The 12,013-nt window shown below is 50.2% G+C and overlaps 4 protein-coding genes across 4 annotated transcripts; 1 reads left to right on the top strand and 3 right to left on the bottom strand.

Annotated features, from left to right (window-relative positions):
* Positions 1–328: 328 nt before the first annotated feature.
* Positions 329–1,930, bottom strand: MRS44_009420 (uncharacterized protein; the record flags this gene model as incomplete). Its single annotated transcript, XM_065621282.1, has 1 exon — positions 329–1,930. The coding sequence occupies one exon, from the start codon at positions 1,928–1,930 to the stop codon at positions 329–331; it is 1,602 nt and encodes a 533-aa protein (XP_065477354.1).
* A 447-nt stretch (positions 1,931–2,377) lies between these two features.
* On the bottom strand, positions 2,378–3,360 carry MRS44_009421 (uncharacterized protein; the record flags this gene model as incomplete). The annotated part of the gene is made up of 2 exons (XM_065621283.1): positions 2,378–3,058; positions 3,133–3,360. The coding sequence occupies 2 exons, from the start codon at positions 3,358–3,360 to the stop codon at positions 2,378–2,380; spliced, it is 909 nt and encodes a 302-aa protein (XP_065477355.1).
* A 1,233-nt stretch (positions 3,361–4,593) lies between these two features.
* Positions 4,594–8,028, top strand: MRS44_009422 (uncharacterized protein; the record flags this gene model as incomplete). Its single annotated transcript, XM_065621284.1, has 5 exons — positions 4,594–4,851; positions 4,911–6,695; positions 6,763–7,188; positions 7,252–7,642; positions 7,727–8,028. The coding sequence occupies 5 exons, from the start codon at positions 4,594–4,596 to the stop codon at positions 8,026–8,028; spliced, it is 3,162 nt and encodes a 1,053-aa protein (XP_065477356.1).
* Positions 8,029–10,676: 2,648 nt separating this feature from the next.
* Positions 10,677–11,641, bottom strand: MRS44_009423 (uncharacterized protein; the record flags this gene model as incomplete). The annotated part of the gene is made up of 3 exons (XM_065621285.1): positions 10,677–10,944; positions 10,995–11,317; positions 11,381–11,641. The coding sequence occupies 3 exons, from the start codon at positions 11,639–11,641 to the stop codon at positions 10,677–10,679; spliced, it is 852 nt and encodes a 283-aa protein (XP_065477357.1).
* Between the last annotated feature and the right edge of the window lie 372 nt (positions 11,642–12,013).

Consider the following 12,013-nt stretch of genomic DNA (forward strand, 5'->3'; position numbering starts at 1 on the left):
GGCAATGATTCCGTAAAGTGATGAGATGGGCGGCTCAAGAAATCGATGCTGTGATAAACAAGTTCTCGATCCTGAAATCAAGGTCGGTTAGGTGTGGTGTTTACGTAGGTAGGATGACGATGATGAGATCACCACAATGCAGGACCACCGCCAATCAAGTTCGGGGACGACACTAACGCGCGATGATTGCAACATGACCCAATATCGAACAGCCAATTGTGTTGTAGAATTCTAGCGGAATGTGTGCTTCTATTGCTGATAAAATAATAACAGATTGCTATGGCGTTGAGGCCATAATCTGATAGACGTGAAACTACAACCTCAGAGCTCACTGTCCACCCAAGATGGAGGCCTCCGGGAGAAGCAATGGATCCTTGATCAACCGTTCCATATCCTCCGTCCTGATATGGATAGAGATGTCAATGCCATTGTCCGTCCAGTAAGACCCCGGCTTCCCAGGGGCTTCCTTGATGAGAATATTCCCATCCATCTCTGGGACCACACCCTCGGCGTAGCTACATTCGGATCCTAGTCCGAAATCGATATCATAAATACCTGCCCGGCCCCAGGTCGTCACCAAGATGTGTCGTCGTCCCAGAAAAGCCTGCCATATCTGCTGGGGAGACTTTTCATATGCGATGCTGTGAAGATGGGCAGCCATATTGTCCTTGTCGGTAATTACTTTGAGCGTCTGGCGCACTTGAGTAGCCACAGCGCTCAAGTTTGACTCATCTGCCACTTTGGAACCTGGTAATTCCACGTTCATCATCATGCATGGAGATCCTTGGAACTCGCTCCCCAGCTGGAAAGAGGGACGCACCCCGTATACGAGATCGCAGTGTACAGGGCCATCGTCTTCTTGTAAGCCGCGGGCGCGTGCGATGCAGGACCATATATGTCCCAGAACTGCATCATGTCGGCTAAGCTTTTCCGAAGCATATTCGTTGGCTTTGTTCCAGATAAAGTCGACTTGTTCTCGGTTCAGATGAACAACGTAGTTGGATACTGGAGAGGCAAGATCCCATTCAGCCCAGGGCATCAACTTGCCCGCTGGTGTTTGTTCCTCAGCATCGAATGGAGCTGGGATCTGAAATGGCCATGGGCAAGTTGCTGCCGAAGCCCACCAATCGTATCTATGCATTGGCAGGCTCTTGGCCTTTTGGAGGATTTTCTCATCTGGTTGTTCGGCGTTGATATCACCGGCTGCTTGGTTGTCAAGCAGCGCTGGATCAAAAAGAGGTGTAAGAGTAGGAAGAGTGCTTTTCTCCAGGACTGATCGGCTGACGGCAGCCCAGTCCTTGAGTAGGGAGATGAAGCTTGTTGCATCCGCCAGAGGATGCGTCCCCTTGACAGCCACAACAAAGCCCCCGCAAGCAAGTTCAGTGACCTGAACAGCCATGAGGGGGTTGAGCCGTCCAGCTTCATCCGCAATATTAGGCTGCAGAGCATGCGCGAGGGTCGTGGCGGCCAAGAAACTGTGAAAAGTCGCCGTCTCGCACGACCACAAAGGCTGCTTCGAAGGTCGATCCGTAGGGTAGATAGAGTCGAGAGTGGCGGAGCTTTTTGCATAGATGAATTCGACTCCAGGGTCCGTGTCGGTTCCAAAGTGCGCATAGATGCGTCCAAACCGCCGCGCATGAGGAGGAAGATGATGCCCTTCAGGGGGACCAACGCCATCGGTCTTGCTCACCACTTTGAGATGACCCGACCATTGAGGGTAGGCTTGTAGAGTGAGGGCCAGAGACTCGCGGAGATGGTATCCGAGGTTGAAGTTGTCGGATTTGGGTAACTTTGGGGGCTGGTATAGCCAAATCGCGCTGCCGTAAGAGAAGTTGGCTGTTGTGCAATCCAGAAGGGAGAGTGCGATGACTTTTTCTTCGCTGGCTGAGTTGAGTCTCACCGACTCGATAACCGAGATGTCGACAGCCATGATAGAGCTGTGAGTTTTCGGAGGTTGTTGTTTGGGTTAGAAATCTGTGGTGTGATCACGATGAATAAACCTTGTGGTTTAGATATACAACATAGGCCTCACACAAACGAGAAAGAATTAAGAAGAATGGATGAGGTTGAAGAGGAAGAAGTTGGCGTTGCCCCATGCGAAAACCCACAGCCGTTCCAAATAAAGGCGTGATTCACGATGAATCATTTTATCCGGCCCAATTGGGCAACCGGCCCATCGCCTCCACCGAAGCCATAAAATTGCGACTTGAGATATGAGCAGGAGGGTACATGCCACCCACTTTGCTATTATTCTATTAGATTGAGTGGAGATACTGTTTCTAGACCTCTATCCGTCGTGGACTTTGTCTTTCGTTCTTGATCTCTATGCTGCAATCGCTTCAACAATTCTTGTCGTCCAAACTCATGCAGCCTCTTCTCATTTGATGGGGACATCGTTTGTGAGCCATGCGATCAAGTTTTGTAGGGAATCGACCTTGACAACATCGTTCTCCTTGTAAAGTCTCTCGAGTGTGTGGTCTGGGTGGTCCTCCAGCCTGGGAATAGTGGCGGCTTCCTCTTCACCATCGAGCAAGACCGATTTCCAACCGGCATTGGCGGCTCCGACGACGTCTTTTGCGTGCTCATCACCAACATGAACCTTTTGCCATGATTCAGTGTCCGCCCTGGCTTCAGCTGGACTCTTGCCATTTCGCATGGCGATGATTTCGGCCAGCATGAGCTCAGCGGCATTAAAAATGAGCTTATCTGGCTTTTCAACACCAACATCATATGACATGCAGTGGAAGTCAATGTCATATTCTTGTCCTTCGACTTCTTTCGGATCCACCTCCGTGCCGTATCGCAGGGGGCTCACGTCGAGACCCAGTGATGAGAGAATGCTTGGAATACGATCGTCAGAGTTTGTAACGACTCCAATTACGACTTCGTCGAAATGCAATTGTGACCTTTTTCGTCTGAGAGCTTTGAGGGCTGATACCAGGTTTGGCTCGGTATCGTAGCCGTCTTTGGTTGCGAATCGATGGAGAAGCGCTGGAGCCAGTTCTTTTGGCAGGGGTTGATTGTTCCGAATTAGGGGTGTAAAGGTATTGTGGATGACCTGTTAAAGGAATCAGCTCTAATGACCTCGACCGGCAGAGTTGTGAACGGTTGAGAATGCGTTTAGGCACTTACATTGGTCCACCACTTGGTCGCACCTAGACCAGTCGCCTTTCCATAGTTGGGATTCCTTGCAGCCTCCTTCTTAACGGCCGCCAACAGCGAAGACTGAAGTTCATGATCATCAAAATCAGTCACGCCACACTGCCTCGCAATCTCTGCGTACTGCTGCACAACAGGGCGAGCAGGTCTGATCAAGGTGCCAAAGGCATCAAAACACAAGAGAAGATTGCGCTTCGACATGTCGTCTCCGTTCATCGGGGGCCCGGGTTGGATGCAGGAGAATTTGGGTTAGTGGGGAAAAAGAACTTTATCCAAACGTTTCTCGCCCCTTGATGCTTGAAATATGGGTTCGCGGATCCCCACGTGCCGGGTGCCTATTGGCTCGGTTCGGGGAGGGAGGAGGCTGCCGAGGTGGCAGCAGATATTGGCCTCGAAGCATTTTCTTTCATCTTTTTATGGCCCGAGGTTGAATGCTTCTCTACCTGCCTGTGGGAGGGGCCTACAGGGAGGATCTACGCTGAAATCTGGAGATGGTGGACATCTGCCCCTGCCCCAATTCTCTGATGGCGCTGATAGGATGAGAATGGGCTCATCCCGCATGTGTTGGGAGAAGCCCTTGCACAACAACCAACAGGTCCTCCATCAGCCTCGACAATTAATCCGTTCCGCTCATGTGACTGGTCAGATGCCTGTTGCCTCGGATAGGCATCTCTTGTTGCTTCCTGTTACCGATCTACTTGTCCTCATAACCTCACAACTTCAGAGTACCGACCACCTATTCGCACATACAATGAACGACCCAGTCGAAATTTATAAAAAAAGATGCCATTACTTATTTCTTTGCCGCTATAAACTACGCATAGACCTCCGTTGTCTGAAGCCGTACCCCGTCCCCCAAAACGCCTCGCACCCATTGGATCACCTTTTGCCATATCTTCTGAATGACAAAGAATTCTACCAAGGCCGACTATATGCCTGTAACACCCCGTCAAACGCCTGGGATTTTAAGATAGGTGCTATGCTATGGGAAGCCTTGGGTACAGAACCTGATGATTTCATGGTGCTTTGTGACTCTTTGATCAACCCCAAGGGGCGGTTCTGGAGCACGTACACCAGTCGGGCTCCACCGAGAGACAGGAACCTCCCCAACATACGAATATCTTTGAATGATTTCATGGCGGAGATGAATAAGTGGCCACCAACGGACCACAACCTGGTTCACAGTAATATTCTGAGCAGCCTGACGCGTTACCGTGTCTTGTTACAAAGATTCAACCTAGGTTCGTTTTGAAATTACTGCTGATGGACGAGTCATATTCTGATCACGAGACTATAGAGGATTTATGGTTTATCAGGCTTCCAAATGCCCAAAGCGCCTACCCACTGGAACTCGGGCTCATGGTATATATGGAAGAGCAATGGGAAAAGCTGGCATGGGTCTACCTGGACGCTGCGATCTCAGACATGCCCGAGATGGCTGACCCAAAGGAAGATTCCTCAAGCTCAGATTTTATCGAACGGTTGCAAAACGACAAGGTTAAGGATCGTGATGAGAAGAAGGAGATGACTCGCGCTGTCCATGTACTGTTTGCCGCTGCTGGCACGGGCAAGACTCGTCAGATATTTGAACTCTTGCAGCGACACTGGGGATTCTACATGCTGCCCCCAAATCTTGAGCCAACAAAGATTACTTCCACCGAGAAAAAGGGCGAAAAGGCAGCGATATTCTGGGTGCACAGAGGTACGCCGCGTCTAGGGATACTTACACCATGTTTGAGCACCATCCTCAGATTGACCCGAATTGGGATCCTGAAGACGTCAACGTGTTTCAGCCAATCATAGTTGCTCGGAATGCCCTACTTTACGAGTTTCTACTTCGCCACCCCTCAGCAACGCCAACCGAGTGGCTCTGGCTGCAGATATCATGTGCTGCATTTGACCCGTTTGACGCCTTGTACAGGCTCTTCCGGCTCGCCGATACAGGGTACCTGGGAATAGACGCTGAAACCTTTCTCGACGCAGAAATACCCGGACATTTGGTACCAAGGTGTTATTCGCTTCTCGAAGAGCGATTTTGGAAGCCTTCTGGACTTCCATTATGTTACTGTATTGACGAGGCCCAAACGACCATTGACAACCCCCAAGCCTCCGCAATGTTTGGCCACTTGTACAACTCTCTGACGTATTTTTACGCTCTATCAAGAGATGAACCGCTTGCTGCTAGAGTGGTTCCGGGGAAGCAACAGTCTGATCAGGATGAGGGTGATTCTACAGGCCAAGACGCACCATGGCAGATGGGTGACGATATGCCAACCATCAACCCGATTCTACTGATTTCAGGAACTTCTCTCAACCTGGAGAAGCTAAGAGAAATGCTTGCCCACTTTCTCACAGGTTCTTGGGGTGTCGATGAGCCTCCTGTGGACTGTTGGGAAGCATATCTTGTACACAACATGTTTCCACTGGTGTCTTCTGACGAAGAGTTCTGGAGCCTTTACCAGAAACATTTGGCTGATACGATATCGGAAATTTCAAGGACTCAAGGCTCAGCGGATGCCCACAGGGCGTCTCGACTGCCCCTCTTGAGTCGAAGCGGCCGACCGCTACCTCTACAAGACTCTGGCGACGGGCTCGAGCTTGCGCAAGTTCACAAATGGCTCCAGAAACCATTGGACGTCGCTCCATTACTAGACATGTTAAAAATGTTTGGTCAAATTTATCGGCTTGTTATGGACCGGAAGCCAAGAGAAAGCCCAAGCAAATATGTGCATTTGCTTGCCGACCTGGAGGCTGCTTTGGATTGTCCAGATTCAGAGATGATTGTTTCGGCCCTGGCACTTCAGCTGCTGACGGCTTCCTCGGGTAGCGATTCTGCATTTTTGCAACCATTCTTCCAGCAAGCGATTCGATTACTAGGGGAATCCGGAAAATTCAGTATTGACGAGGTGTCCAGTGCGGTCTTGAATGAAACAACCAATCCAGTGGCCTTGGATAGCAACTTTCATGACCTGGCGTTGACTTTCCACGAGCACTTGAGAAATCTGTACATCCGGCAACTCATAACATCACGCAGCGTCGGCCATCGTGGCCGTTATCGATGGTCGACTATCTACATCGAGGAAGTCATGTTACTGTCTCAAAAATTGGCTTCTGAGAACGCATCCCTGGCGGAGATTCGAGCCATAATAGACCAAGCAAGAAACAGGACCAACGAAGCAGCAGTGGAGGCGCTCAAGCAACAAATCCGCAAGATGAAGGCAGCTGGAAAAGCGCAACTGGTCCGGGATTTATTCCGGGCCGGTATTCGAGCCGAGATCATGAGCACACCGACAATATTCCAAGATCAAAGCTACGCTGAGCTGGTCACTTATGGATTTGCCTTGACTGAACGAGACGGGGAGACTATCAAGTACACACTCGCAGAGCCCATAGCAGTGCACGCTATTATGGAGTATCTCCGTACAGAAGGCGGAGAGGACTATCACAATCTCATGCGGCAGTGGCTAGTGGATACGCAAGATGACCATGAAGTCCAGGCCATGTTTGGAAAGGCGACTGAATGGTTTGTGGCAATGGTGAGCTTTCATCTCCCGAGATATTCCTGAATAGATCTAGGTTTCTTTTTACTGACACTATACTCAGTCTCTCGACCACATATTTCGATACCAAAAGGACCATGTGTCTACTTTGCCTGACCTCTTGAATGGATCTGCCCGTCGTGAGGTATTATTGAAGATCCTGGCTGGGTCGGTCTCACTCAATCCACAGCAAGGCACACCCATATCGAAACTCGGGTCCGTCATCAGAACAGACAACCTTAAGCTGCTACCCAGGGAACCAGCGGTATATACTTACCACACTCCAAGCACAATTTGGGAATGGATGAAGTTATACCGGACGGAGGGTCACCACTCAATCCCGACCTTCATGTTCCCTGACATCATGGCTGGACCTGATCTGGTGTTCATCTTGGAGAACAGGTCAGCAATAGGGAAAGAAGAGAAAGAGCCTCATGGAACGTTACAGCAGCCTTTCAGCCCATCAGAAAAGATTGTGGTAGCGGCACAGGTATGCTCTAACCCGCCAGATTTGGAGTTTTTCTGAGATTGAAGTGTCGCTCACACACCCTAGGTCAAAACTGGTCGAAGTGCCAAGTTCGAGGCTGCCATGGAAACACTTATTGACTCAAACTGGCACAGCAGCACCAGAGAAAACGGCCGAGACGAGGAACTGACTCATTGGGCAGGCACTACATTTCTCCTGCTCTTGATATGCACTGGTATTACAGTCACTCAGGAAAAGCTTGATCAATGGATGATGAAGAACTCGGGGCGGATACAAGGGGGGCGCTTCTTCTGCGTTCTGGATGAGACAGTCACGAGTGATGTATGGGGCCAAGACTTTGTTGCCTTGGCGGACGCTATCAAGACGAAAAAGGTTGAGATGCGAGGTGGAGTGATGGCGCAGAGGCAGGGCGGTAATAGGGGCAACAGGAGCCACCGTGATGGAAATGCGTCGGAGAGTCAACTACCGGACAGGTCGAAAAAGCGTCCTCGGAACACTTAAATACATCTATCAGGATAGTGCATACGCCTAAGTTTATGAGTCCATGTTCCCCTGGCGGATGAGACCCAGTTTCTGGCCTTTAGCCTCGCCCAAGGCGCGCTGGCAGCCCGTCCCTGCCTCAATGAACCAGACCATGGCATCAATCATGTTCTCGGTGATCTCCCTGCTGATTTTCTACCCAACTTGACGGATATTAAGGGCCTCCGAGACTTTGAGTGGGTGGCTAGACAATATCTTCCTGCCAAGAAATATACCTTCTTCCGTAATGGTGCTGCCGGGGAGTGGTCAACCTCGAGTCGTACCAGCACTACCGGTTCCGTCCTCGCACTACGATGGACATGACTGAATTAGAGACAACTTTTCGGAAGTGAGAGTCCTCCAGTGTATCGATAGAGCTAAGCCATACTGGGCTACAACATTTCTGCCCCATTCTTCAACAACCCCCTGGGGCAGGGCTGTCTTCAGCAACGATGATACAGAACTCGGTTTTGTCCAGGGAGCTGCTCAGACGGATATCATGTATATGGGCAGACCTTGAGGTACCCGGGTCTTCTCCTCTACGAGGCCAACTCTCCACAAGCGTCGTGGTACACCTCTCTGGCCCTGGAAGAAATCGCAGCAGCGAAGACAAAGGGTTAAGTCGTCTTCCGGCAGGTACATCATGTTGGCGACATTTTTCTCAACGCAGACTGGTCTCGCCAGCATGGGTTGAGGGATGACCGATTGTTTCGCCTCTCGGGCCGTGTCCTCGCCAAAAAGCTACTCGAGATCACAACCAAGCCCTTCTTCAGGGGAATGACGGACGCAGTGCCGTCTTTTCTGGCTGAGAATCTCCAGAGTCTCTGAAGGCGGAGTGAGACAGCGGGCCGAGCAGGGCGAGGACACGGAGAGAGATGAGTAAATGGGGCAGGGATGAAAGTCCTCCATCCCTTACTAGCTACTTAGACACGAAAAGGGCCATCTCGTCGATACTTGTGACCATCTGGATTATGGGTTTTGTTGTTTCCTATTTGCTTCAAGAGTTGTATACAGAGTTCTATTGGGGTATAGAAAACTCCTTTTGCGCACAACTCGCCCGTTACCTCTCACCCACTAGAGAAACGCCCACAACGCCATCACCAAATGGTGGACGAGCTTCACAACAGGCCTGACGTTGCAGAGGGACAGCTCCAAGCGCTTAAGCAGCCCATGGCCAACCCCGCGTACCAGAAGTCTGGCGTTTTAGTCTAAAGATACTATTAAAGGCGGCATAAGCCTAGACTAACTTCCAATGCTTAGGTTTATAACTTAAGTGTGATATATTTAGTCCGAGTTGCAAATTATTTATGTAAGCCATAATGAGATTCTGCTATGCAAATCGAGTTAATGTAAAGGCTAACTTATTTATTTATAACCTAAAAAGATATAAAAAATATTTAACAACTTAAAATATATTAATATTTTTTATATCTATCTACTTAGATATATAGTGAGCGATACATCTTATTTCTATCATAACCTCCCCTATATACAGCTATCTTTAAACGACTTTATAATCGAGATAAACAAAGGGCCGCCAAAGGACCGGACTATAGTCTTCTAGGACGTTCTTAATAGCATAGCGCTTTACTATATTTTACTACCAAGACTTAATTTAGGTTCGTCCTAAAATTAGCATTAATAGATGAGCTATATTTGAGTGACGAAATCATAGGAGATTAGTGGCTTATTAGTCCTCTAGTAGATAAAAGCGCCTATTCACTTGAACTCGGGCTCATCATATATAGACGGGCAATATGAAAAGCTGGCGATCCTTATCGTGCACAGAGATACGCCGCGTCCAGGGATACTCTCACGACGTTTGAGCACCATGCGCAGACTGACTCGGATTGGAACCTTGAAGGCATCAACTGCTCGGACTGCCCTCCTTTACATCTTTCTACGCTTCTGCGGCTCCAAGGTCGTGGAACGTACCCAAATGACCGACTCTCCGCCAAGTCCGAGACTGAAGGCGCAGGAGGGGCACTCCCGATTCCTAGAGAAAGGCGGCAAGAGAAATAAAATGGGGTCGAGGCGGTCTCCAAAATACACATGTAACTTTGGGCCGTCTCCATCAAACCTTATACGCTCTTGTCGCACGTTCTCAAGCAACACAAAGCCAATTCCGCCACTATGTCCTCATAATTTTCGATTGAATGCCATCACCCAGATGGCTAGATAGTTAGCAATGTTGAGATCGATGGCTGGAAGCTGAAAGCGTCCAGGAGAGCGCTTTGAACCTGCGGACTTAGTTGTATGGGCAGCTGATGCTTGATCTGCTCAAGACACAGATTGAGTAGGTGGATGCCTTTTACGAGCAGCTCGTCCGTGACTCTAATAGACAGTACAAGGAGAACCACATTGACCCCGAGGCCAAAAAGAAAAAGAAAAAAATCGAGCTACTTCATGGAGCGACAGAAGCCGTTGGCAGAGGTTATGAAGTCGCCAGAAATCAAGCAAGACTTCTTCCTCGAGAGCGTTGCCACGGCACTGCGCGACGGTGCCACCCATCCAGCGGGTATCGTCGAAACAATTGGAGAACACGTAGCTCGCGTGTAGGTCTCACGTTCCACTTCTTTATTCAAGCCGTCTTTGTACTTCTTACTCTATCAAAAGTCATTAGAAGTTTGTTGTCAGATCTTTCGTGTTCCCTTCGTGGGCTTCAGTATAGATGTTTTCTAGTTGCTTCCAGTTGCCGCCACCCTGTGTTATGGCTGGCACGAGAAGTGGGTATTCTGGATACCCTTTTAACTGGAAAATCATGTCTATATTCATATCTAAATATGTCAAAATATTGTGCGCCTCGTTCCTCCCCCTTGTCCTATGCTCCAGTCAACCACACCTTGCAGTCAAGCCATCAACACCCAGAAAACTACCCCCACAAGTACTCCAGATTGTCCATCACAAATTTCAACACTAGGAAGCCCGACAATACTATCATCACATCGTGTAGCCCTCCAACCCATCAGCGACTAGAGGCCTTCCACACTTTTGGCCTCCTGCTCCGAGATCTGCTTGATCTGTCTGAGCCGGGCCTGTCTTTCTCGCCCGAGCTTTTCGAGAGTGTCTCGCAATTCTTCCTTCTTGCTGCTCGGTGCAATGGATTCGATCGAGGCATCTCTGGTCCACTGGTAGATGGTTTGCCACGTCGGCCGCTTTTGTGTTTCGACGGTGTTGCCGAGAGACTTCAGCTTTTGCGGATCAGACACGCTTCTTCTGTCTGCCGTGAACAAGGGCTTTCTGCACGCAGTCAGTCAGCAATTACAAGAAGGGATGAAATGCGTTCATACCGCGGCATGGGGTTGGTGTCACGTACGACTACGGGCGGGGCGTCAACGCGGTCGTCGAGGCTCAGCTTCGCCAGTGAGGGCATCGATGAGTCCTGACTGCTCGGCAGCGCCTGGCGGGTGGCCCAGCGAGGATCTGTAAGGGTTCCAACCGGCTTGGGGCGAGCCGGTTGGGCCTTCCAGTCGGGATTGTCCTGGGCAGCCTTCTGCTGCTTGTGCAGCCACTCACCAGCTTCGGCATCCGACTTGAAGGGCGTTCCGTTGGTATGAACCCATCTGCAAGGGGTGGCAGTGAAGGCCCGGTGGTCGATGGCCTGGCGAAGGATCTATTTGACATGGTTACGGAACGCCGGATGAATGATGGAGTTGTAGGCGTCGCCCCGGGACACTCCATGGTTGAGGTGGCATCGAGCCAGGAGGGGCCAGTAATGCTCAGGTTGCTTAGTGATTTCCTTGTCAAATCCAGGCCTCTCACTGGGCTTGTAGGCGAGCTTAGGCGCCTTGTCAGCTCGGTCTAGGAGAGCGTTAAGAATAGTGCCACGGATCTCGTTACAGAAGACGACCTGTGGCTTGATGCCGGCCTTGGACGCTGCTAAGTAGTCAGCAACAGGTCTGCCACAAACCTGAGCGGTCGATTTGGTACCACACATGGCGAAGAGCAGAACCTGTGGGCTTCACGCCGTGAGAAATCGTTCGAGGTTGAGGTTGTGATCTCCGTGATGGGTCGACCGGGGACACTCGAGCGGTCTGACTGGCAGGCTCTCTAGCTCAGTAAGTTTGAGGGATGATGTTCAGAATCTCAGTGGGTCAATGACGGCAATGGGGAGGCAAAGGTCCAGATAAGGGGAGAAGGCCGATGGTTTGGCGGACTCGTTGCCGCAAAGCCAAGTCCGAAGATTGATGTTGCTGGTCAAATTTGCAGAGGCTTAGAAAACCAAGATGAGCTGCTATTTAAATCATGAGCCAGGGGTGGGGGGTAAGCAAACCCTGCCGTGATGACACTCATGCGTGTCTATCCCTAT

This window comes from Fusarium solani, assembly GCF_023522795.1.
Source record: "Fusarium solani strain SB1 chromosome Unknown bctg00000005, whole genome shotgun sequence".
Classification (NCBI taxonomy): domain Eukaryota; kingdom Fungi; phylum Ascomycota; class Sordariomycetes; order Hypocreales; family Nectriaceae; genus Fusarium; species Fusarium solani.